Source organism: Bactrocera tryoni, chromosome 4 (assembly GCF_016617805.1).
Source record: "Bactrocera tryoni isolate S06 chromosome 4, CSIRO_BtryS06_freeze2, whole genome shotgun sequence".
In the NCBI taxonomy this organism is placed as follows: domain Eukaryota; kingdom Metazoa; phylum Arthropoda; class Insecta; order Diptera; family Tephritidae; genus Bactrocera; species Bactrocera tryoni.
Genome location: NC_052502.1, coordinates 21,913,054 through 21,939,590, shown reverse-complemented (window position 1 = coordinate 21,939,590; position 26,537 = coordinate 21,913,054). Strand labels below are relative to the sequence as shown.

The 26,537-nt window shown below is 34.3% G+C and overlaps 2 protein-coding genes across 2 annotated transcripts in view; one reads left to right on the top strand and one right to left on the bottom strand.

Annotated features, from left to right (window-relative positions):
- Positions 1 to 26,537, top strand: part of LOC120774860 — a 169,655-nt gene that overhangs the window by 25,203 nt on the left and 117,915 nt on the right. Inside the window, exon 2 of the mRNA XM_040104688.1 lies at positions 19,612 to 19,885. The gene's annotated coding sequence lies outside the window, so the exon portion shown is untranslated. The remainder of the gene's footprint in view (positions 1 to 19,611; positions 19,886 to 26,537) is intronic.
- Positions 1,441 to 2,941, bottom strand: LOC120774861 (tigger transposable element-derived protein 1-like). Its single transcript, XM_040104689.1, has one exon. It carries the CDS (start codon positions 2,655 to 2,657, stop codon positions 1,491 to 1,493), a length of 1,167 nt encoding a protein of 388 aa, XP_039960623.1. The 5' UTR covers positions 2,658 to 2,941; the 3' UTR covers positions 1,441 to 1,490.

Genomic DNA, 26,537 nt, shown 5'->3' with positions numbered 1-26,537 from the left:
GATCCAAAGGACTTCTGAAGCATCTGTTGTAGTTCCTATTATTAAAAATGGTAGTTTTCTTTCAACATAGTCCTTTAAATCTATAAAATATCTCGATAAATGATAATCGAGATTTCATTATACGTCATTTACATATTTTTCAAATACCGTATTTTTGTAAAGTTTTATTCCGCTATCATCATTGGTTCCTAATGTATATACTCGTATTATAGAGAAAAGGCATCAGATGGAATTCAAAATAGCGTTATATTGGAAGAAGGCGTGGTTGTGAATACATGTACATGTCATCAGGGCGTTAAGAAAATATTATATACCGAATTTCATTGAAATCGGTCTAGTAGTTCCTGAGATATGGTTTTTGGTTCATAAGTGGGCGAGGCCACGCCCATTTTCAATTTTTAAAAAAAGCCTGGGTGCAGCTTCCTTCTGCAATTTCTTCCGTAAAATTTAGTGTTTCTGACGTTTTTTGTTAGTCGGTTAATGCACTTTTAGTGATTTTGAACATAACCTTTGTATGTGAGGTGGGCGTGGTTATTATCCGATTTCTTCCATTTTTGAACTGTATATGGAAATGCCTGAAGGAAACGACTCTATAGAGTTTGGTTGACATAGCTATAGTAGTTTCCGAGATATGTACAAAAAACTTAGTAGGGGCGGGACCACGCCCACTTTTCCAAAAAAATTACGTCCAAATATGCCCCTCTCTAATGCGATCCTTTGTGCCAAATTTCACTTTAATATCTTTATTTATGGCTTAGTTATGACACTTTATATGTTTTCGGTTTCCGCCATTTTGTGGGCGTGGCAGTTGGCCGATTTTGCCCATCTTCGAACTTAACCTTCTTATGGAGCCTAGGAATACGTGTGCCAAGTTTCATCATGATATCTCAATTTTTACTCAAGTTACAGCTTGCACGGACGGACGGACGGACGGACAGACAGACATCCGGATTTCGACTCTACTCGTCACCCTGATCACTTTGGTATACATAACCCTATATCTGACTGTTTTAGTTTTAGGACTTACAAACAACCGTTATGTGAACAAAACTATAATACTCTCTTTAGCAACATTGTTGCGAGAGTATAAAAAAAAAGTAAGGAAGGGCTAAGTTCGGGTGTCACCGAACATTTTATACTCTCGCATGATAAAGTGATAATCGAGATTTCATTATACACCTAATTCTGTTTTTACACGATAGAATGGTTCCCGAGAAATTCGTGTAAAAAAAGATACTGGCCAAGTACAAAAATAATAGATTGGTTCTAGACCTCAAAAAATAAGTTAAAATTAGACTAAATAATATAAAAAAAATATTGTTGTAGTTATTTTAAGAATTTATTTTCGTTTTAATTTATTAAATAAACTAAATTATAATAAAATAAATTAAAATTTAGATTTCATAAAAAAATAATATCAGAAATTCATTGCCAAAAAACTTAAATAACATAAAGTACAACCATAAGAAAAATTCAAACATTAAACAATTTTATTTATTGTCACTGTCTGATAATAAACGTAAACGTTTGCGAAAGACTACAATATCACTGCCATCACTGGAATGATTTTGTTGATCATTATCATTTCTAGCCGACTGTGTTGGGACATCAGTAGATTTTTGAACGAAATCAGTTATCTTAGATTGAGTTTTATTTCGCGTTAACCCATTATAAACTTCCCTGTAAGATGCCATTAATGATTTCAGTTCACGTTGAAATTTGGCAGCTCCTTCCTCGTCATGATCATGTTGTTCAAAATGACTACATAATTTTGTAGCGAGATCAAGACCTTCTTTAATTAGAGATGCTTTCAAAATTGGACGATCTCTTTCGTCACTGTCACTATGTTCTTTATCATAACGAGTCTCAAGGGTGAATTCGATAATTTCATTTTCGCTCAAGCTTTCATCTACCAACAATTCTTCTACATCTGCTAACGATAGGTCATCGAATCCATCCCCACCGATTGCATTGGCCATTGTTATTATATCAGCAAGTTCAGCGTTATTATCGATAACAGGATCTTTGCATTTTACGCATTCTGGCCAAATATTTTTCCAACACGAGTTCAAAGTTGATGGGTTTAATAAATCTAACGCGATCTTGACTTGATTAATGCAGTCCATTATAGAAAATTTTTTCCATTCATCTATGACTGATGATTCCTCATAATTATCAAGTTTTTCTACAACATAATGAAATGAACTTCTTATGTAATACGTTTTAAACGTAGCAATTATCCCCTGGTCTAGTGGCTGTATAAGGGAAGTGGTATTAGGCGGCAAAAAACAAAATTGTACGTTTGGGTGCTCCAAAACTGGATGGCCTGGTGCATTGTCTAGAATCAAAAGAACTTTAAATTCGAGACATTTTTCTTTCATGTAGCGCCTAACTTCTGGGATGAAGTGCTTCTGAAACCACTCTGTGAAAATTGCACTGGTTACCCAAGCCTTTTTGTTCGCCATCCAGTGTACAGGCAATTTATTGAAATCTACACTTTTCATGGAACGTGGTCTTAAGGCACGATGTACTAGGAGTGGCTTAAGAATACGTTCTCCTGAAGCATTGGAACAAAACAACAACGTAATACGGTCCTTTGCTACTTTAAAACCACCGGCTGTTTTCTGCGATTTTGCTACATAAGTTCTTCTAGGCATTCTCTTCCAAAAAGGCCGCTTTCATCTAAATTCCAAACTTGGTCTGGAGTATATTCTCCATCTTCAATAATTTTTTTTAGTTTTTCGGGAAATTCTTTAGCAGCCAATTCATCAGCGGATGCAGTTTCTCCCTTAATTTTTATATTGTGGAGAGCGTGTCTTTTTAAAAAACCAGTCATCCAACCAGTACTTGCGGAAAATGCATGTTGTTTTGACTGAGATGATGTATCTGGATCAATTTCCTGGATACGTTTATAGATTCTTAATGCTGTCTGCTTGATAGCAAGTCCATCTACTGGTATTCTCTTTTGGGATTTGTCTTCTATCCAGATTACCAAAGCTTTTTCCATTTTCTCTTTAACAACATCCCTTACATACGATGATGACTTTGCACTTAATTTTGTTCCAGAACATACTGATGCTCTAATTGCCGTTTCATTTTTTTTAATTGTTCTTACAGTAGCTTCATGGATTCCGAAATTATTTCCCACAACCGTTGCGCCTTGTCCCGTTGCAAGTTGATCTAAAATTTTGATTTTGGTATCTAAGCTGATCGCTTTCCTCATTTTTAATGCAGGAGAATTATGTAACATGGGTATGGCTACCAAAATATATTTTATTAATCAAAAATGCAAAAATCTAAAATTAAATATTTGAAACTAACCTGTTATTGGTCTACCAAAATTATATGAGCTTCTACCTTATTTTACTTAGCACTTGTTAAAAATCAGCAAAAACTAACGATCTTTCAATTATAATTGTCAAATAGGAACTAAATTGTGTGTACAATACATTATGTACGTTTTTACTTTTTCAATAATTCGGGGAATCCCGCATTTCCAGAAATTACACAGAAATTACGCATACATAGACATAACTCAGAGTACACACCAGAATTATTTTAAGTAGAAAAAAATTCATTGAAAACAAGAAATCACAAAAAACAAGTAAGGAAGGGCTAAGTTCGGGTGTCACCGAACATTTTATACTCTCGCATGGTAAACTGATAATCGAGATTTCATAATACGTCATTTACATATTTTTCAAATACCGTATTTTTGTAAAGTTTTATTCCGCTATCATCATTGGTTCCTAATGTATATACTCGTATTATAGAGAAAAGGCATCAGATGGAATTCAAAATAGCGTTATATTGGAAGAAGGCGTGGTTGTGAATACATGTACATGTCATCAGGGCGTTAAGAAAATATTATATACCGAATTTCATTGAAATCGGTCTAGTAGTTACCGAGATATGGTTTTTGGTCCATAAGTGGGCGAGGCCACGCCCATTTTCAATTTTTAAAAAAAGCCTGGGTGCAGCTTCCTTCTGCAATTTCTTCCGTAAAATTTAGTGTTTCTGACGTTTTTTGTTAGTCGGTTAACGCACTTTTTGTGATTTTCAACATAACCTTTGTATGGGAGGTAGGCGTGGTTATTATCCGATTTCTTCCATTTTTTAACTGTATATGGAAATGCCTGAAGGAAACGACTGTATAGAGTTTGGTTGACATAGCTATAGTAGTTTCCGAGATATGTACAAAAAACTTAGTAGGGGCGGGACCACGCCCACTTTTCCAAAAAAATTACGTCCAAATATGCCCCTCCCTAATGCGATCCTTTGCGCCAAATTTCATTTTAATATCTTTATTTATGGCTTAGTTATGACACTTTATAGGTTTTCGGTTTTCCCATTTTGTGGGCGTGGCAGTGGGCCGATTTTGCCCATCTTCGAACTTAACCTTCTTATGGAGCCTAGGAATACGTGTGCCAAGTTTCATCATGATATCTCAATTTTTACTCAAGTTACAGCTTGCACGGACGGACGGACGGACGGACAGACAGACATCCGGATTTCGACTCTACTCGTCACCCTGATCACTTTGGTATATATAACCCTATATCTGACTCTTTTAGTTTTAGGACTTACAAACAACCGTTATGTGAACAAAACTATAATACTCTCCTTAGCAACATTGTTGCGAGAGTATAAAAACAAATATTTATGAGATTAGTGAGTCACATTTGTGCCAACGTGAGATTTAACTAAATTGTCTCAAACACACTCCATTCCATTCCATTGAATGCGAGAAAAAACCGTTATAACGAGAAGCAATAAAAGCTAAAAACAGAACATTGAGAATGCACATGTCGATAATTCAAAGTCGGGAACGTATAAAAACACATTAATTTATTGCACAAATATGAATTGTAATAAATGAAAGCGAACGCGTGCCGAAGTCACATTGATCAAAACAGCTGGAGCAGATGAGCCAAAGCCATAATAACAGCTGAGTGTGTCTGTATGTGTGTGTATGTGTGCGCCGTGTGCCAGTAATGCAATCACTGGATACGAATAGAACGGCAGACATGTGATAAATAATAATATGTTTATGGAGACACGCTGCACCTTAAGCCAGCGCAGAGAGTAAAGAAGGTAGGGACGTGAGTCCATAGTGAGTGCGCAGATCATCTGCGAGTAAGGTGAGCTAAAGCGCGACATGTGTGTATGTGTGTGTGGTGGGGAGCACAAGGAGGCTGCGTCGATACAGTTGTCGCAGAGTTAACGATGCTGCTGACAGGCTCCAGTTTGTCGGCTGTTAGTCATGCTTAGATTCTATAACAGATACTCAAACACATACACGCCCGCATACAATTACACATGTGTGCTCTTCTATACATGAAACTATACATTAACATATTTATATATTTATTTGTTTGTTTGCGTGTGGCATGTATGTGTATGTGTGTGTCCCGCATAAAATTACAAAGCTCTTGCCTGTCTGCTGGCTCGCTTGCCTGTCGTCGCGCACTATTTTTTAATATGCGCCATGTCAACTAGTATACGTTTCAAATTACTCGCTCACATACATACGTACACACACATTATTTTGCATAATTATGCACATACCCATACACACATGGACACGTGTGTGTGTGGCGTTGTGTAGTTGCGTCTAGCGCCTGTTGCCAGTCCGTTTGTCTGCCTGTCGCATATCGCCCACACTTGATTGCCACCAACAACGAACGCTTCATTTGTTTCGATGCCAAGCTTTGATATCTCACTTGCTGCCTTGACGTTGGCGTTACAGTGGTGTGCAATAATATTTTTATGGTGACAAATTCAAATTATTTTTTTTTTTAGAAAATTTTGATTTATATTCTTAATTTTTCGTTTCCATACTTACGATAACTAACTTTATTCCATTTTTTTTATAAAACACAAATGATTTTTTCCACGTTTTTCCAATAACAATGATATGTTTTTATTTAATTTGAAGTACTATCGATTCTTCTGAATATAACAGCATTAAAGTTGCCTCCACGACTTCTCTTGCAGGAACGAATTCGTTGAACCTAATTTTCAAGTATTTTTTGCTCTAAATCAAGTCATATGATGAATAACCAATCCAACTCTGACTTCTAAAGCTTGAAGGGGGTCTGATTTATTGCTCAAGATCAATGACTTCAATTAACCCTACAAGATAAAGTCTAATGGTGTTAAATCACAACATCTTGGAGGTCGTTCAATGTTCAATTCAATTTAAATTTTTTGAAATAATCGAATCTTCAAACTTTTCTCGCAATAGTTCGGTTATTGCAAGTGCTGTGTGGCAGATAACCCTGTCTTGTTGAAATTGGCTGTTGTCAAGATCAACTTCTTCCAGTTGCGGCCATAAAAAGTTGGTTATCATCGATCTACAAGTACATATATCGCTCTCCAATGGCAGTAACGTTATCATCAGCTTCATTTCGAAAGAAGTTCAGACCGTTAATTCTACTAGACCAAAAACCACATCAAACTGTCAATTTAGGTAAATGTGATGGTTGTTCATAAGTAACTTTTAGATTTTCCTTACATCAGAATCGACAGCTTTGTTCATTTACCGTACCACTTCAATTCTTAAGTGAGAACAATTTTATATAGATGCAACCCAAATACTTCTCAAATTTCGCTCGATTTTGGTTTGGACAGTCCCAACTCTTGAGAACGTCTTGGAATCGACAAATTGCGATCTTCAGCAACATTTGCTTGAACGACGGCAATATTTTTATTACTTCAAGCGGTTCTTTGTCTTATTGGCACTGGAACATTATGAAAAGAAAATGTGCTGCCGAAATTTTCAACACTTCGAGGAATAGCGAGCAAAAAAGATACAGATCATCACATATTAAAATTGGCCGAAACGGAACTTAAAAAACGTATAACATCTATTGTAAAATCCTTTACTAGCAACTGTGCAATCGCAAGGTCATTCATTCTGGTTCAGGATAAATCGTAAAAAGTCTAATGAACTGTGCGCTCTAAGCAAAGTTCACTTTTCAGTTAAGGAGTTCTAACTGACCACTGCTCGATCAGGTTTCACGCGGTAAGATTGAAAATCCATAACCAGATGCCAGTTGCGTAAGCGAATCTAATCAACCAACTTTTCTTTCTGGAAAATCCCGCAATTGCCAGATAAAGGCTCAAATTCCAACGATCTCACACTTTTAGCAAAAATAAAAACAAATTACCTAAAAAGATTTGTGATTGATTGAAGACGCTTTGACTAGAGTGAATATCACACTATGGAAGTTTGTAGGTATTTGACATTACATCTACGATCTACGAGAATCTCCGAAAAAATGTTTCTGACTGTGAAGAAAATTGTTTTGTTTAAAGCTATTTCCAATTCAAAAAATCAATAAAAATGTATTATTGCTATAGATGAATGCAGGGGATGGTGAAGTTTTAGTCAAAATTTTTATTTTTAACAAAATGGTGGGTTAACCAAAAATACCTTTTTTTAATTTTACATTTCACAGTGGCTCAATGTGTGGTTTTGGGAAAATTTCAAGTCGATCGACTTATCCGTTTTGAAGAAATTTTCTTCACTGACTCGGAACACAGTGTTTCGAGAAAAACGCATTAAAAGTTTTGGGAACCGATAACACTAAGTTAAAAAATTCTTACAAATATTCCTGTATCTCCGAAACGATTTGCCGAATAAGCTTCAAATTTTCAGCGAATATTTTCAAATATAAGTATGTACTTGTAAAGTATCCAAAAAAAAATGGTTTTCAATTTCTCAACTGGATATAACCCCTTAATATACTCAATAACAAAGTTTTGTACGTTTATATCAAAAAAAATAAGAGAAAATTGTTCAATTTCTTTCGGAAAACCTAGTATTCGAAATGTGAATAGCTTCTTTTTTATATTAAAGCTATTTTTGATAACTATAATTTCTTACAACATAAACATTGCTCTGAAGAGGGTATAATATACACCGTCTTATATACTTTCCGCCATTATACTGTTCAGTATGCAATGTAACATATCTCATTACGAGCGCCAGTCCCTTAAGCTGTCTACCTTGTTCGGATGGCTCACAAGAAACGTGCATGACTCTAAATATACATATACATATACTCATATATACATACATATTCATATATTTACATATCTTTATTATTATTATTAGAACCACAAGTTGAACTTTAATTTCTTGAAGATTTTCTCCTCTAAGTGAGCCACGCTTGTGCATATACATATGTATGTATAGTTAAAGATATTTACTTAAGGGCGTTATAAAATCACAGAGTGTAGAAGTTCAAGTGACAGGCTGGCGGGTGGCAAATGAAATCGGAGATGAGCAGGCATCAAGATTACAGAGTTACATACATTAGAGGGTGAGACAAGGGAAAAGAAGCACAAAGCCATTAGTTTACCATGAAGCAGGTATTGTCCGCTGTTGTTGTTGTTTTTGTTGTTGTTAATGTTGCTATTTTCTTGTATCGTTGTTCAATATTTTTCTACATTTTTATGTTTTTTCTTGCTATTGTTTTTCATTTTTGTCTTTTTTGTGTTGTTTTTGCCTTTTTAATGAGGCTCCCTTGCACACGAGCGTAAAAGTGTGGAGGAGAAAATTTTCGAAAACAAATAAACGCAATGAAGTGTAATAAATGAATAAATAAATAAAGAAATGGTTAGGAAAAAATCTCGACAACACAATTTTTTTACATTTCATGTTGTTGTTGTTGTTATACAATTCACAAAGTGGCTGTGGGAAGTGGCATGCGAAGCGATAGCAAACAAATCGCTTTATTAACTGCAACAGCGCTTTTAATTTTGATTAAGACAATACACGAATGTAAGAGCAAAGCAAACAGCGTGGAAGGGGGGAGAGAGGGGCTGCAGTACAGGCAATTGATTTTCACAATATGTTTACCGTTTTGTTTTTTCTTCTTAATTTTCTCTTATTGCAGCCACTACTTTATGCTTGCTGTTGTTGTAATTTTAATATTGACTCTTGTTGTTGTTATTACTTTGTTTGCTTCTTGTTGCTCAACCGATCACTTTCTATTGTTTTCGTGCGCATTTATTATTGATATTTTCATTTTGAAGCATTCAACCAACAAATGGGCAACAAATAGCGCAATAACAACAATAAAAACAACAACACATGCCATCGGCGTACAAATAATATTATAATTTCGTTTTGTTGTGTAAAATCTGGGGCGTCTCGCAGCAGCCCCGCAGCGTTCGGCGACTTCGCTGTAATTTGTTTCGGTTTTTCTGTTTCTTTTTATTATTTTATTTATTTTTTTTTTTTTTATTTTTTGTTTTCTTTTTCTTCTAATCGGCTCACAATGAAATCTCTGATTTAAATTGACATCTCTATTATTTTTTCCACGCCTCATGTAAATGCTGTTTAAGGAAATCATAAATTTTAAGTTTTACAACAACGCGCCGCATTTAAATTGACCGCATTTGCATGCCTCAAATTTAAAAGTTTACCACAACAACAACAATAAGAGAACAGTGTATATACAAAATAAAATAAAATAAGATCTCGGTCTAATTTCGTCTAGCGTGGCATTAAATGACGATAAGCGGCTTATCAGCTGACTCACAGGCTGGCCGAAAAAGGTATAAGTCCACAAAACGGTACCCACGCTCCAAAAACGATGCTGGGTGCCCTGAACTTCCACACAAATGTACGTAAATGTATATGTGTGCTTATGCTTTAATGTCTTATAATACGAGTTGATGCTGATTAACATGCCCTGCAGGAAAAAATTATTTAAGAAGTAGTTTTTGTTGTTATAGAAAAAGTATTTTTTATTTTAACTAAAATATTTTTTTTGGTGTGAACAAGAAACCCTAATATTTTTATGTAGGAAAATGCTTCACAGATAAAAATCTACTGATGAAACAAAATTATTCGATTTCAAATACCTGCAACCTACAAGTCAAATATTGGGTAGTCGAAAAAATTGCTTCGTATTTTTATTCACTCTTCAACTTATTATTTTTTTTATATTTATAATAAGCTTTAATGAACCAAATACAATACTTATCATATTGGTCGACCACTTTTTGCCATTTTTCCGTGTGAGTGTAAAACTTTTCTGGTCTCCCGCCGAAAAACTGCGACAAGTAATTTTCACAAGCTTCTCTTGAAGCCAACTTTACTCCATTAAGGGAGTTCTGATCGAAACAAATGGTAGTCCGATAGTGCAAATTCCGGGCTACAAGGTTAATGCATCAAAACTTCCCATCCAAGCTCTTCCAGTTTTTGCCGAGTCATCAAAGATGTACATATGTGGTCTGGCGTTGTCCTGATGGAAGACAAAGCCTTTCTGTCGATCAATTCTGGCCGTTTTTTCTATTGCTTGCTTCAATCTCATCAGTTGTTGACAGTCAAATGTAGAGTAAATCATTCGAACAGGCTGGAGCAGCTCATTGTGGATGATTCCTTTCCAATCCCACCAAATTCTCAGCATAACCTTTCGAGGCGTCAATCCTGGCTTTGCGACCATTTGTTGAGCTTCACAACACTTCAACCATGTTCTTTTTCGCACATTATTGTCGTATTTGATTCACGTTTTACCTCCTGTTACCATACGCTTCAGAAATACTTCCATTTCATTTCGTTTGAGCAAAGAATCGCAGATGTTATTTTGGTCCATTAAATTTTTCACAGACAATTCTTGTTGTCCCAAACATGAGAGTTTTTTTTTTTGTAGCCAAATTTTTTTAAATGGTTCAAAACCGTTTGATGATGAATGCTAAGTTCCTTAGCGACGTGCTTATGTGACGGGCCTGGTCAATATTTTCCATAATTTCATGGACTTTTTCAACGATAGGTCGCCCAGAGCGAGGTGCACCCTTATAAATATTTATTTTTAATTTCTAAAAATTATTTTTGTTTATGGATTTGAGATATAAAATATTTGAGATTTCCTATAATATATCAAATATGCAATAATAATGATTAATAATTAGTTCCTAATTAAGTCGCACAAATTTTCCTACTGGGCTTGCATATAACTCACGCGCCATTAACTATGCCAGTGTGACACCAGTCATATGTGACCAGTGTCTAATCGATAACGCTGCAAACACGGGATTTATGAGCCGTATTCAGGCAATCTTGTTTTAATTCATTTATGAGCTATAAAAATGCAAAGGCGATTTGACGCATAGTAAATTACTTTTTCTCGTATTTTGATTTCTATTTTGTGTTATTTTGTCGTTTGCAATGAGGCGTCAGTCAAGACAGAACCCTGAGTTAGTCACTTGATTGTCAATAATCGCTGAGTTTTGCATACAAAGTAGCGTTACGAAGACCGGAATTGAGACATTGATGCGCTTAAATGTCGCTTTTAAATCCAAAAAAGAACAGGGAGATGGTTTTATGGCTCAATTTGTTGCTTTATGTAAGTTAAAGCAAATTTCCCTCTAACTTTAATTCTTTGAGATTTATGCTTTAGTTTTCATTAAATATTTCTTTAAGTATGTACATATATATGATTATACTCGGAACAGGTGGTATCAAGTTGGTTACAAAGATTGTAAAACATAGCAGAAAGCCTTAGAGATCCCATATGTACAAACTTTTATATAAATGATCAGTGTGACGAGCAGATTCGACTTATGTAGTTTGTCATGTCAGTCTCTCTGAATGTATATACGCGAAAGCGTCCCTGAGTTTTTGAAATATCGAACTGAAATTTTGCACACACACTTTTCTCTTCAATAAAAAGCTTATTTGTTGGAATCGCCGATATCGAAACACTATATCATGTGTTAGCAGCTATACATACAAACTGAGCGACTCAACTAAAGTCCTTGTATGCAAAACTTTTTTATTTGACAAGATATCGTCATGAAATTCGGCACATATTATAACTGAGAGCATATTTATATATTGTCAAGAAATTGTTCAGATCGAACCAATTTAGCACATAACTGCCATATAAACCGAGCGATCCAACACAAGTCCTTATATAATATAAAAAAAACTTTTTTATTTGACGAGATATATTCATGAAAATCAGTACAGGTTATTGCTGTAGAAAATTCTATAATGTCTTAAGAAACTGATTATATCGGATCGTTATAACACATAGCTGCCATACAAACTGAACGATCAAATTCGAGTCCCTATATGGTAAACTTTTTTATTTAACGAGATATCTTCATGAAATTCAGCACACAATATTGCTGACAGCAGTTCCATAGTTTCTTAAGAAATTGTTCAGATCGGACAACTTTGTCATGTAGCTGCCATACAAACTGGTCAAAATCAGTTGATCGAAGTTAACATTTTATCTTGATTTTCTTTTATACTTTCTTCCCCCAGAAAAAGCACAAAAAATAAAATAACTATTTAGACTAAATATTGAAAAAAGTCACAAGCGCAATGCGAAATATCCCGTTCTCAAAACAAATTAATAAAATTTACTTTGTCATGATAAGCTCACGACCTTTGCATACAGCCACTCAGACGCAGAGCTCAAGCAGGCACTGCATAAAAGCACATCTTAAGTGCAAACATGTACTATAGTTATAGATTTTAAAATCTATCCAATACACAATACTGGAGGAGTGCAAGTGAAATACAATAAATGCGTAGCGCTGCGATAAATTGCCTTTAATGTCGAACGCGCTAGCAATTTTCGAAGAGTCAATTGGCACTAATTACTCAATGTCAATTTTCCCTGCGACTTAAGCGCACGCACACACAAATACATTTTTTCACTTGCAGCTTTGCTACTTGCTCGCTTGATATGCCGTTGGCGTTCAATGCGCACCGCGTCCACTTGAGCGCCAGCAGTTAACGGCACTAGTCGTAGGCGCACTTATACTCGCACTCGTCTTCGCTCTCGTACTAGGCACGCGCTGTTCGCCATTCTTGCATAGCGTTGCGCGCATTGTACTCCGCATTCTAAAGTTGATTTGCAATTTAACTTTTGTTGCGGCAATTCTCATTATTGCCATGGGCCGGCCGGCCCTGCCCCGAACCGTTTGGCTTTCGCTAGCGACTGGACAATATTTGCGTACGTTACTTGCTTATTGTCACATTGTCAGTTTAAAATGCAAATTCAACTGCTTAATCTCTCGTTTTTTCTGTTGTTGTTGTTACAGCTGTTTTTTCTGGTTAACTGTGGGGTTTCTGCTGTGCCTGGGTGTCACGCTCCTCATTGTAGCGCTTGGAAATTATTTTAAAATTCCAATGACTTTCCTCAATTGCCTTGAATTGAAGTTAATTTTGCTGCAGATGTGAAGTTTGAGTTGGTTTCGTTGTAGCCGTGCTTTTTTCATTTGCTACTAGATGGCTTTTGAATGGCTACTTTGATTAAGTTTAAATTGAAATCATTTGCCAAGTGAAATTGTGAAATGAAGAAAAATTGATAAGGGGGGCCGCACTGTAAAAGCAGCTGGAGTGAAAGGCTGGAGGAACACGGCTATGTTAAAAGAATTCAAAGATAGCACTAAAGGACGAAATAGTGAAGCACGTTAATAAAGAAGACCTGGTAATGGTTTTTGATGACTATTGCCATATTTTACTTAAATTAAACTTTCAAAAAAGTTTAGACTTGGTCTATATAAGTAACTGCTTTTAGAAAAATCATACGAGTAAAGTTTGAGATTCTAATTTAATTTCTATTTTTTTTTAACTTAAAAATTGTATTCTTAGTTAAAAATTTTAATCTTTAATTATGCATTATTTCAAAACTTTACGATATACAAAATTTTCAATATATTCTACTTACTTTCTTTGACTTCATAAGAATACAGCGCCATTTTTTCACCATTGATACTTACTTACTATTTTTATTAGTTAACCTGATAGTTCTCAAAAAATTTTTATGACATAGCACCATCATAGAAACTTAAACACTTTATAAGTTACAAAAAATTTGTTGCCTACAATTAGGCGCATTTACGATAATTTTGTCATTTCTTCTAAGGATAACTAAAAAATAACAAGTATTTTAATAATTTGGGTTTGAAACTAAGTTAATCATCATCTGAACTCACACAACTTTTTAAGCACTCTATCCAATTTCATAGATTTCCTGAGTTCTGATAGCATCATTGGTACACATTTTTTTTTTTAGAAAAAGTGAATATATAGTATGTATCAGTATCAGTTCACGAAGACATTCATCCCCTCCATGGTTTTCATTTCCGAATGTATTTTTGCTTATAGTAGTAAAATTTCGGATATAAAGAGGTATGACAAAAATAAATGCCTACAATTAAGCGCATTTACTATATTTTTCACCTATTTCATGGCAGTTCTAGCTAAGAAATTATTTAAATAGGTACAAATAATTAAATTGATTTTGGGTTTGAATCTAAATTTTTTTTTTAATCTCTGAGCATAGAAAACGTTTTGTGTACTATATTTAGTTTAATAGATTTCTTGTGCTTTAAAAACATAACTCTTTCACATTCTTTTTAGACAATTTGGAAATATTTATTTATTAAGTTTAGGTCTCTCGAATATTTCTTTTTCTGTGTACTACTAACGTATAGTAGAGAACCTTTTCATAACAAGAGATATGGCCATAATTATGACCTAAAATTAAGAGCGTTTATGATAATTTTATCGCCCATATTTATGACAATCGCTGACCAAAAATATTTCAAGTATTTTAAAGAACAAAATATTGCCAGGGTTGGTATCAAGTAAAACTCGATAAATCGGTACTATTCCATTTAGTTTCCTAGATATATATACATGACTATCCTAAAAGTAGATAACGTTTGGGTACAAAATGCGATGGCGAAAATCATTGCATACCATTGGGCGATATCAAGTAAAACTTTATTCCATTTATTTTCCTGGATTTAATTTCTTTATATTCTCTTTAAAAAAATATAATATTTTAAATAATTCTCCATCGTTTCCAAACTTTAATTTTTCTATATGTTAATAACCTAAAGCTAGAGATCCTCGGGGATCAAAAGATACTTATATGGGAAATTGTTGCCTACAATTAGGCGTAACCATGGTAATTTTATCTTCTATTTTTATGGCGCCCACTAACCAGAAATTATTTGGAGTAGAACACCTGAAAATGTAGCAAGTGTTTGTAATAAGTAAAAATGGAAAACTCGGTACTATGTCATTTGAAAGCAAATTATTTAGAAATCTAAGGTCATGACACCTTTTGGAATATCTTTTTTTTCCTTATTTAGTCTTTAAAATTAAAAAAAAAAAACAACAAATTATACTCACAACTTAAACCTTCAGCCGCTTATGAATTTCTATTATCTATATATTGGCGCGTACACCTTTAATTTTTTGTGGTTGTTTTATGAATGTAATTTAAAAAAAATTACATAAAATCAAATAAATCAAGAGATTTTTAAATCCAAAATATTTAAATTTGTCTGAAAATGCGTAAATAAAATTTAAGAATTTCAAATTATTTTATAAAAATATTAAAAATCCGTAAATTACTTAGCTTCATCACACACATTCTCTTGTTCAGGATTTTGCCTCCATTAAGTGATTTTCTCCAACTGGCGCCTACAAACTGCGCCGCCGTCTTTAATTACAGCGGTCGACCGTTATGACCTCATTTGTTATGGTCAAGCCATAAGAGCGTAAATTTTGCATTTTATATTCACGTTTTATGTACATATGCATATATTATTATTGTTTTCGTGGCACTTCTCACTGGAACGCTAAATAATTGAGTGCCGTGCCGAGGGCTATGGTCGTTCACACCCACTTAATACAATCGACATAAGTATTTCAAAAGTTTTGTGGCCATACGCCAAACTCCATCCCAAAGAAGCTCCTTTGTTTTGTAATTGTTGTTGCAGAAGAAGAAATTGTATGCAAGAATGTAAATACTTCAAGGGAAATAAAGCATTTTTAATAACATTCTGGCATACATGCCTTTGTTATTGTTTGTATATTTGTATGTGTACGCTGAAAAACAGCAGCAAATTAAAAATTATACTTATGTACATATGTGTATATTTGCTATACATCACCTTTATCATAAAAAGCAGTTGAGGCCCTAACCTCAAAAACGCTTAAAAGCAATGTTGATTGGAATTTGAGAACAAAAATGCGTTGAACTGCTTTGCTGTTGCTCACAAGTACGTATGTATGTATGTAGGTATGTAAGTTAGCATGCAAATGAAAAATGCCTAAGTCATGCTTGAAGGCGGAACTAATTTCATGGTGAAAGGAAAACAAAGATTTACATACGAAATTACAAGTGCCCGAAATGTTTCATGTATCATATGATAATTATAAAGCTTCGAGTTTTCACAAAACCTACATGCACACACGTAAGCAGGTTAATATTCAAATTATAATTTTGTTACTAAACTCGAGTAATATGAATTGAAGTTGAAAAAACCCTTTAATGTGGGATCACATTAAAGAGCTTACCAAGATTTAGAAGGAAATTTCAAAATATGTTTCGAAGCTAATGATCAAAGTAGTTTATTATAGTCCTCTTCTAGTTACCTGTCAAAAACTTATGGCGAATAAAGGAAAGGCAAGTTCTAACATGTTTAATAGGTGGATATACCCGTTCTTTTAAATTGAAACTGCTAATCAACACGAAGCTTACTTCCTTGTGATTTATAGCTGGCTTTAATTTGTTGAAATGAAGAGCCATAAATATTCTGATGCATTCCATTTTAGATCGCTGCGGAACATATTTCGTTGCATTTTTTTAATTTCTCATATCAGTTCCTTTGAGTACGAAGGTGCTCCTAAACCTAATAAATATATCACACCTACTAAGGATCCTTGTTGGAGTTATGCCAGTAGCCAGTTTGGCTTCAACAAGACTACGTCACTTCCCACACATCGCATCAGTTAATGGATTCATTGAGAGAACACTTCGGTGAGCAAATAATTTAATGTTTTGAGCCGGTATGATATTACACCGTTAGACTTTTTTCGTGTGGGGGAAATAAAGTCTATGCGGATAATCCCATTTCTATTCAGGCCTTGGAGCAAAACATCAGGCGTGTCATTTGCCAGTTACCAGTCGGAACAACTGAGACGTAACCGCGGCCAACATTTTAAAGAGATAATCTTCAAAAAATGAATGCCAAGAAGTGTTCTTTCGAATGATAGCAAACATTCCCCATTAAATTTGAAGTTTCTGTATCTTTTCTTTAAAAAAGTAGCGAACTTTGAAATAGATCACCGTTTATGAGCTTAAGAGTCTTCATCTTTCGATGCTGCTTCTATCGTCGTTTTATGTTTTAAAAATGCTCTTTTAATTGGTGTTAACATTTTCTATTTCCATTGCATTTTTTGAAATCCATATCCATTTCTCGCTTTGTCCCAGAAAAGCTTAATCTTTTGTAGCGTTGTACTAGCTTCTCTTAGATCGTTTCTCTTGACCGCGTTTGGAGTTTTCTCAAGGGGGTTTTCTACTCTAGAAGTATGAATTTCAGGTAATTTTTGAAGTGTCGTAAAAAAAGGCAATTAATATTTTTACTATCCATGTTTTTATTGATATCTTAAGAATACAGAAAAAAAAATTTACAAAAAATTATTAAAAATTAAAATAATTAGAGGGGGGAGAGATAGGTGTAAAAAAAAATGGCGCATCCTGGTGACATTGATCCTGACTCTCCTGGTGGTCTGAAAAAAAAATCAAAAGAAATTCTTAATCAGTAAGGATGCTGTTATAGTCCATACCTCAGGGAACACGAAGAAAATTTTTTTGAAAAATGGCGTCTGCCTGAAAATAAAAATATTTTTTTACGCTTTTTTTTTTAAATTCCTGAATTTTTTTAAAATATTAAAAACAAAAATTTTGACAGGATGCTGGTAGGAACGATAAAGGATTATATAAAGAAGGTTCGAACAAAATTTCCAGTAAATCGGTTGTATAGAGCTTGAGATAATGCCGGTACCGTGTGGAAAAAAGTAGTTTCGAGAAAAACGCGTTTAAAAAATTCGATACGGCCGAACCGGGCTAGGTACGGCGTTACTGAAGTAACTGTAGCTCTTAAAATAATTTTAATTTTTAAAAATCCTTTGGAGGATATGTTCTTAAGTGTCTAAACTTTAAAAATAAAAAAAAAAATCGAATTTTTCAAAATTCTAGAGTAGAATACCCCCTTAATAAGCTGTTTTTGAAGGTCTGTTGAGACGTAATTTACTGAAACCTTTTAAACCTCTTAAGTTTTTCAGGGTATGTTCTCTTGAAGAAAGTTAAAATTACATTTAAGAAGTCAGGGAATGAAGAAGTAACATTTGGGTAAACGAACATAGCCTTCTATAGGATGGTATTTGGCAATAAGCAATTGAACTTTTTCTTCTGAAAATTTACCCTAAATATACTGCTTCAAATACATTGTGTTATCGTATATTCCCAACTTCATTCCAAGAAGACATCAATCCACAATATATGTACATATTTTTATTATTCATCACCGATACTTGATAGTTAACTACTGTTAACTACTGAGTTTTGCACTCATTATTTTTTTTTAGAAACAGTTGTATGCTAAGTGAAGTCTCTGATGGATTAGCTCTTCCTCAAACATACTTTTGTATAATTTTTCAAGCAGCGGTGGCTGTAGTAGATCCTCTTTCAGAAAGTCTAGCATTTACTTCAATTTGAGCTGGCTCCCTATGTTTTCAAAGTAAGTTAATGTCTGCATTTTGCCGATTACAACGCATTGGGAACAAGTTGGGTCTCCTGCGTTCTAGCAATGAATTTCAGTACTTCGCAAGAGCTTAGCAGCCGCTAGTCAACAATTAGCTGCTGTATGACTTCTTTTTACCTAGTGCGGAAGGCAGGGAATGTACAGAACTATCTCTCTCCCTCAGAAAGACTAATATTACCGCAGTAGTGGGAATTGTTACTGGACATTGCCTCCTAGGCATGTGTGTGGTAAAATTAATGATCTGAAAGTTGTATGAAGGAAGATGAGGTTGAAAAATTCAAGCAATTTTTTCCTCTATTGTCCGGCTTTGGCAAAACTGCGGTTAAATCATCTTGGCACCTTAGAAAATTTTCATATCAGCCGCCTCTACACATTTATGGAGGTCTTAAAGGTCTTAGTAGATTTTTGAGAGGCTTAGAAGTAGTTAGATATCACAAGGATTCGATGTTGTCAGCTGTTCAAAGTGGAAGCTATCCGGGACTTTGGATCGATCTTTTACCCAAACCTAAGATATGTAAGTGTGGTCTCAAGCGCCTCATACATCCATTTGTATACAGCGATTAAGAAAAAGGCATAAGACACCACAGGAAAAGCCCTATATACCTATATACATACATCTGTATGTATGTAAGACTTATTTATGTGGAATTTTTGTAGATATTTCATTCAAGAGGTTGGGTTAATCTAGAATTTTCAAAAATCGAAACTTTTTGGCTTAAAGTGCACTCTGGGGTTCAAATTATTATTAGGACTATTTATAGTTCTAAGCTGAAGCAGAATATAGGAAACTTATTTAGTCTATTTTTAAGTAAAATAATTCCTTATATTCTCGTATTAAATTATACTCCATTTTTTGCGATTTGTCTACAGTTTGATCCATTTCCGCCCACCAATATCAGCATATTTTATCCATTTTTTATTGCCAATAGATGTCACAACGTCGCCAATCGCATTAGTCTTTGATATCACGTTAACCTCAAACACATTTCTTCTTCTTCTTTTTGATTGCAGATATTTTTGGTATTTCCTCAATACTCACAAGCGTTATTCGATTGTAACGGGAGTTGTTTTGCGCTGGCGGATCAAAGCAGCTGTTGCTCCAAGCGACACACAGACACACACAAATTCGTGAACGGCGCAATAAATGCACGCAAATGTGCAACATTATCCGCAAATATGTAAAAGCCAATGTCAACAGCGAAACAACTGCCACAGCAACAACAACAACAATCACCAACAATAACAGCACAGAGCAAAGTATAAAAGCAGGAAATCACATTTTGAGGTAAGTACGCAATTTGAGTTGACATATGTACGCACATCGTGTAACAACAACAACATAGAGTATAGCGAAACAACAACAACAAAGAGTAACAACAACGCTTAAAGATATGCAAACTGCTTTCATGAACGGCGCACACACCCATACACATTTATGTGAATATTTTGCATGTGTTTACTTTTCTCCCTCTGTTTGCGCATGGGTACGCATGTGTGTGTGTTTATGTGGGATAAATTGCTTCTTTTCACATTTTTGACTAGAAAAAAGTTTTTGGTTTTCCCTTTTGCAAATTCGGTTTGATTTTTTCACTCACTAACACACAGTCACACACACAAATGGACACCATCATACTTCGCCTGCCGCTGTGTGTCACTTCCCTCGTACACTCCTCATCCGCCACTTGGTTAAAAGAATTGCAACAAAAATATTTTTATTTACCAACGGATCAAGCGGTGAGAGAGTGAGGTGAGGAGCATGGGGGTTGCACTGTGCCATCATGTGAATTTGTTTGCGTAAGCTCGACGAGTGCATTAAATCAACAAATGCAAAATATGATATTCATGAAGAGCGTTTGCAGCTGGCGACAGCTGCTCTCCCACAGTCAAATCAGCCCGAAATCATTTGCTGGCATTTTACATATTCACTCACATATTTACCGCAGCCGGCAGGTATAATAATTTTACATCTGCATACTCATGAATTTATACTCTCCGTCCGGTATGTTTCGGTTAACAGTTAAAAATTCTCACTTTCGCTTGCAACAATTTTTATGGCCTTTTAATTGTTGTTGCTCATTTATTATTGTAATTCGCGCACAAATAAGTTTAAAGGCATACTCATGCAAAGAATTCCATGAATAAATATGAATGCATTTCGGGCGTAATTTCTCCAGCTTTTCTGTTCATTTTCGACTTCAAATATTCAAGAAGAGAATATGGCAAGTTTTAAATTCCCTTCTTTGGTGTAGTTCTTATAGCAAAAAAGGGCATAAAAAGATATTTATCTTCATTTAGAGAGATCAGTTTGTATGGCTTTGCAAAATTTTGTGAAGATACTTTGCAAACTAAATCTTTTTCACACACGAACTTGAGTTGGACCAGTCAGTTTGTATGGCATCTATATATGTACCTTCAAAGCTTAACCGATGCCACAATTAAATATTCAGTAACAATCGATTATCCAAGAGTACTCCAAAACTAAAAATTCGCTAGTAGCGTCGTCATACCGAAAATAGACTTATTTATATTTGACTTCCTCAAAAATTCCTTTTCATAAATTCACTAAACTCTCATTCATGCTTATCTTTCATGACAGCTGATATATGAATTGAATTTCAAAAGCATCGCAGAAGCACTTAAAATTCAAAAATCGATCAATGCTGCCAATTATTCCCTAATAGAGACGCCATCGACGGCCATTCCATGTACCATACTCATCACTAATATGACAATCGTGATGGCAAAGTCAGCATCTTAAAAGCGATTTTGATTTCAATGCACTTACATACTTACAAGTAGTTCAGAATATCTTACCTGACCTAATAAGAAAGTATTGTTCTTGTTCAAATATGAGAGTACTAAACAGAGTCCGTCCAGCGTCAAATGATTGACATATTTTTAACTATCTTAAAAACATTAGTCTCACTCAATTCTTCTTCGTACTCTTTTTCTACTTGAGATTTGATTTGTCGTTTTATTTGTATCCATATTATTGCTGGATCAGAACACTTACGTTATCTTAAGTTAGGTTAGGTAAGCTAATGAGTCACGTTTAGACCAGTTTTGGTCCTTTGCGATATCAGATGGAGTTCCGTTGCTAGGTCCATGCGGAGTCGTCATTCTTTAGAATACCTGCTCTTGGCGCGAATTTCAGCATATCAGAATACTCAGATCTGAAGAAGAACGCAGAATGTATGGACTGTGTATATGCGTATACCATTTGATCAGTCTGACCCGGACTGCCAAAAAAAAACTTTATATTCACGTATTTTAAAATAGATTTCTATTCCTTCAAAATATGCTCCTAAGCCAATAGGAGCATGCCAACGATTAATCTAAATTAATCCTTGGCTGGGATAGCCTGCAGTGCCTTCAGCGAATTTTGATTTCTTCGATTTATGCTACTTTTTAGAGCTCCATTCGCTAGACCGACGTCATGACTTGTCAAAAGTAATATGCTTTTGGTTTTTGCAAACGATTTTGGTACGAGTTTAGCATTTACACGCTTGATACCTAAAACATTAGCTAAAAGTGTTAAATCAATCCCTAAGAGATGTAGAGATCTTATGTTACCAACACGCTATTTTGAAGCACTGTGTCTTATAGTTTTTCACTGTTATCGTCATTAACAGAGTTGGATGGACTACCTGTATGAGGCAAGCTTTCAATGACGTCACGACCTTTACTTAATACTTTCAAAATTTTACAACATTTTCAACGATTCCAGGTATGGAATGGCTATTAGAAACACAAAATTTCAGACAAACTTTTCATTCAATTATTCTAACTGTAGGAAAAATCGCCAGGCGAAAACAAACCCACAGCATTTTAGGAAATTTAGGAACAAATATTTTTGTTGATACGGTTTGCGCGCGCAGTTTACATGGCTAATGGTTTGATCAGATGGTTTATATACCTGAAAAAAGATTTTATAGTATTACTGATCCTTCTAAAGTCCTCTTTTTTTTATTCTTTGACAACTGAGTTTTTTTCTGATTGCCTGGCGGTAAGTCAACAATATATTTATAAGGCTATTCCATTACCTAATTTTTAAACGATCTTCAGAATATCCATTAAAAATGAAATGTGCTTAAATGTGTTGGCTGATTTGAAAGAGTTCTCATAGTCGCTATTTACATCAGAGGCGAATCGAACAAGCAACTCTCATATATCAAATTATTGATATAATTAATATATGGCCAAATGATTATTGGTATTCAAACAGAGATCAAATGGTGTTGTGGACATGTTAATAATTTTTCTTCCGCAAGAGAGCAGAAGTATTAGACAAGGAATTAGGAAAGTGATGAAACACAAATAACTATTATGTAAGATGATTATAAAAAAAAACAAATTTTGGTGAATATTTCTCGACGTTTTTTACTTATTGTAATTGAACAAAAAAATCTTTCGTTGAAGAGCTTGTCAATTATATCCCACAGATGTGAATGAAATTGCACTCATATCGATTAAGTAGTTCGCGAGAAATCTGGGCAACTTACTTTGGAAACATTTCCTTGTATACTTATTACTGCAATAAAAATATTATCAATATCAAACAATGTAGAGCCCTTCCTGAGAGGGCTGGGTAAAGTTCCAAAGGTTTCAGTGATTTAAAAATCCTTTTTAGTACTTAAAACTTTATTCAACATATTTGCTGATCATTGTCTACAAACATATTTCGTAATCCCTACTAATTGAAGCTAGCCTCGATTAACTACAAGAACACGAAACATAAAATTTTGAAACCACCAACGTTTAAAGAGTAAGCAATGTCTCTTAATCTACGATCAGTATTTTATTAGCCAACAAATTACCGAAAAACAGAGAACACGTGCAAGGAAATTTAACCTTTTCTGTTCATAATCTGCATTCACATGCCACATAATCGTGTATTTTATTACAAAATACTGCACTTACATATATGTAAGCACATACTCGGACCAAATGAAAAATTATGATAGTGAGCTACGTGTGTGTGATTGGGGAAAAGGTCAACCCAGGCGGCACTAATTTTAAATTACACTTATGAAATATATATTTATATATAATATATGTATGTGAAATGAGCATGCAAGTACCTTATATACATACATATACCCTACATGCAAAAAAAAAAAAATATCATTCTACATATGCGCCCACAAGAGAGCACATTCATTTTGCTTAATATTTGGCCAAATCTTATTATTATTTAAGAGCCTTAAGGACCCAACCAACAAAGGCTGAAAGCCAAAGAAATATGAGCAGGCAAGCAAAAATGTAGGCAACCAAAGCAGGAGGGACAGTCAAAAAAGTAGCGACGAGGCAAAATGCTGGAAATTTATGCGACTTTAAAGACGCACACTCGAGTGCATGTGTGTATATGTGTGTGGGTGCTTGTACGTGCATGTGAGTGCCCGTACGTGTGTGTGTGCGTGTGTCATGCCGAAAGTGAAATTGTGGCTCAAATTTATGACTAACCCACTTTGAACTTTGCTTGTTTCACTCTCTTTCGTTGCGCGTGATTGTGTGCCACTTGGCTCGTTGGCTGCGGCAGTCTCCTACTGCTGGCTTTTTCATTAAAGTTATAAAACTTTTTATGTTGCATATACCATATACATACGTACGATTGTAAGCTGAAAGTCTGTCAGGCCGGAAGCTGTGCTCTCAGCGTAGTCTCCTACATGGCGGTCATGTTTAAATTGTATTTGCATCACTAAGGCGGCGACACACCCAGGCACACACACACACACAACTCTCTCTCTCAGAAAAAGGGCTAATATAAAATGTGTAATGATTTTTAAATTCCTCGTATATTTCAGGCAGCATTTCTTTTGCCAAAATTTGTTTTCAATTTCGTGCTGCCATCGTCCATTTACATGGGTTACTCAAAGTGGATTTCGCTTTTTGTTTTTCATACTTTTTTTTGATTTTTGGTTCTTCATTGTTGAGTCAGTACAAGAGTGGCATGTAAATTGTTATAGGCAATAAAAGTGTGCGATAAATAACGGGAAAATTGCTTTGTAGACTTTATACTTTGTAAATACTTTTTATACAATAATTTTGATTAGCTCTACTGGCGCCAATATCAAAAATTCGGTTAAAAGCTGTTGCACTGTGGGTAGATAGTGAAAACATTTAATGATGTGAAAAAAAACATTTCTAATTTTTTCGTTGAGATACACATCTGTAAAAAAATTGTCGTGGATTATTATTCGAAGAAGTTGTTCAGATCGGATCACTATATCATATAACTGTCATATAAACTGAACGTTCGGAATCAAGAGCTTGTAGGGCATTTCTTTTATTTGAAGAGAAATTTTCAAAAAATTTGGCTAAAACAATGGTTCAATCTCCGAAGAAATCGTTCAATTCAGATCACTTTAGCATATACATAGCTGCCATACTGAATGATCGGATTTAAGATCTTGGAAGGAATCTTTTGTGTTTGTGAAAGGAATTATAGCTTGCTGCAACTGAATTTTTTTTAGTTGTATGTTTTTAATATTTTTTCTGTAATTTAGAATAGAAGAAAGAACACTACAAAAGGAAGAGTAGCTTTAAAATTTTCTGATTTGTAAATTTTTTTACAGGACAGGATTTTTCGACATGTCCTTATAATATGTATAGGTCTTATAATTTTTTTATATGGCGTTTTAGAGTATATTTGCTATAACTTAATGTTATATAATTTTCATAATTTTTCGTTATAATGGCAACTCTATTTTATTGAAGCACTCTCAAAATTGGCCTTTCATCTTGAATTGAAATTTCGAAAAAAAATTAAATTATAATTGGGTGGCAACTCCGTTTTTTTAAATTTATTATTTTTCACGCTGGAAAAGTTTTAAACTCCCCATTGATTAATAACAGATTTTTTTTGCATAATTACAATATTTTACTGCTATAATTTTCCTGATTTTTTAATAATGGTAACTTTATTTTATATTTTCTTGAAGCACTTTTAAAATTGCTGTTCCATCTTGACTTCGAATTTCGAAAAAAAATTAAATTGTAGTTAGGTGTCAAAACCGTGTTTGTAAAAATGTATTATTTTTCACTCATTTTTTGTTATTTGACAAAATTTTAGACAAACCTAGTTTTAGCAGGATGTGTTCTCAACTCCTTCTCGAGTTATACCAGCTATATAGAGTGTATTTACAATATTTTACACTAGCGTATATTTTCTAAGTAATGGCAACTCTATTATACATTTTATTGAAGCACTTTTAAAAGTGAAGTTTCATTTTGACTTCGAATTTCGAAATAAAAACGAAATTGTAGACAGGTGGCAATTCTGTTCTTTTTTGAATGTATTAAATTTTTACTTCATTGAATGTCCCTTTCTCTATATGAAGTTAAAAAAAAATTAATTTATATTACTTTTTTTTCGATGTTCGAAATTTATTAAAAAACTTTCATATTTGCTCCACTGTGCTTTTGACTACTTCTTCCTCTTGACTTAGAAATTCGAAATAAAAACGAAATTGTAGTTAGGTGGCAACTCTATTTTTGCAAAAATGTATTCTCTTTTTACAAACTTTATAAAATATCCCTTTCTCCATATATAATTAAAAAAAATATATATATTATATTTTCTCGATGTTCGAAATTTATTAACAATTTAACACATCTGCTCTACTGTGCCTTTGACTACGTTTTGCCGCTTTTACTGAAAATTAAATTTTTTCCAATCACATTGCTATTTATTTAGGTAGCTTAGTCAATATTTCATTTTGGTCGGCTTGCAAAAAGAATATATCCAACGCCAGCCAGCAAGCAGAATTCCATTTTATGAAATATGAAAGCAAAAATCATGCTAAAAGCACACTCGAAAATAAGTTATAAAAAGCAACAACACAAACAACGCTGATTACTTTAATCTTTCAGTGGTTTCCGTTGCCTGCGGCACGTGTGCACTTCAGTCAATGCCTAGCAAATAGCAGCCCACACAC

Bases quoted from the DNA above. Each gene is read 5' to 3' on its own strand.
- LOC120774861 (XM_040104689.1), bottom strand. From the start codon at position 2,657: ATGCCTAGAAGAACTTATGTAGCAAAATCGCAGAAAACAGCCGGTGGT.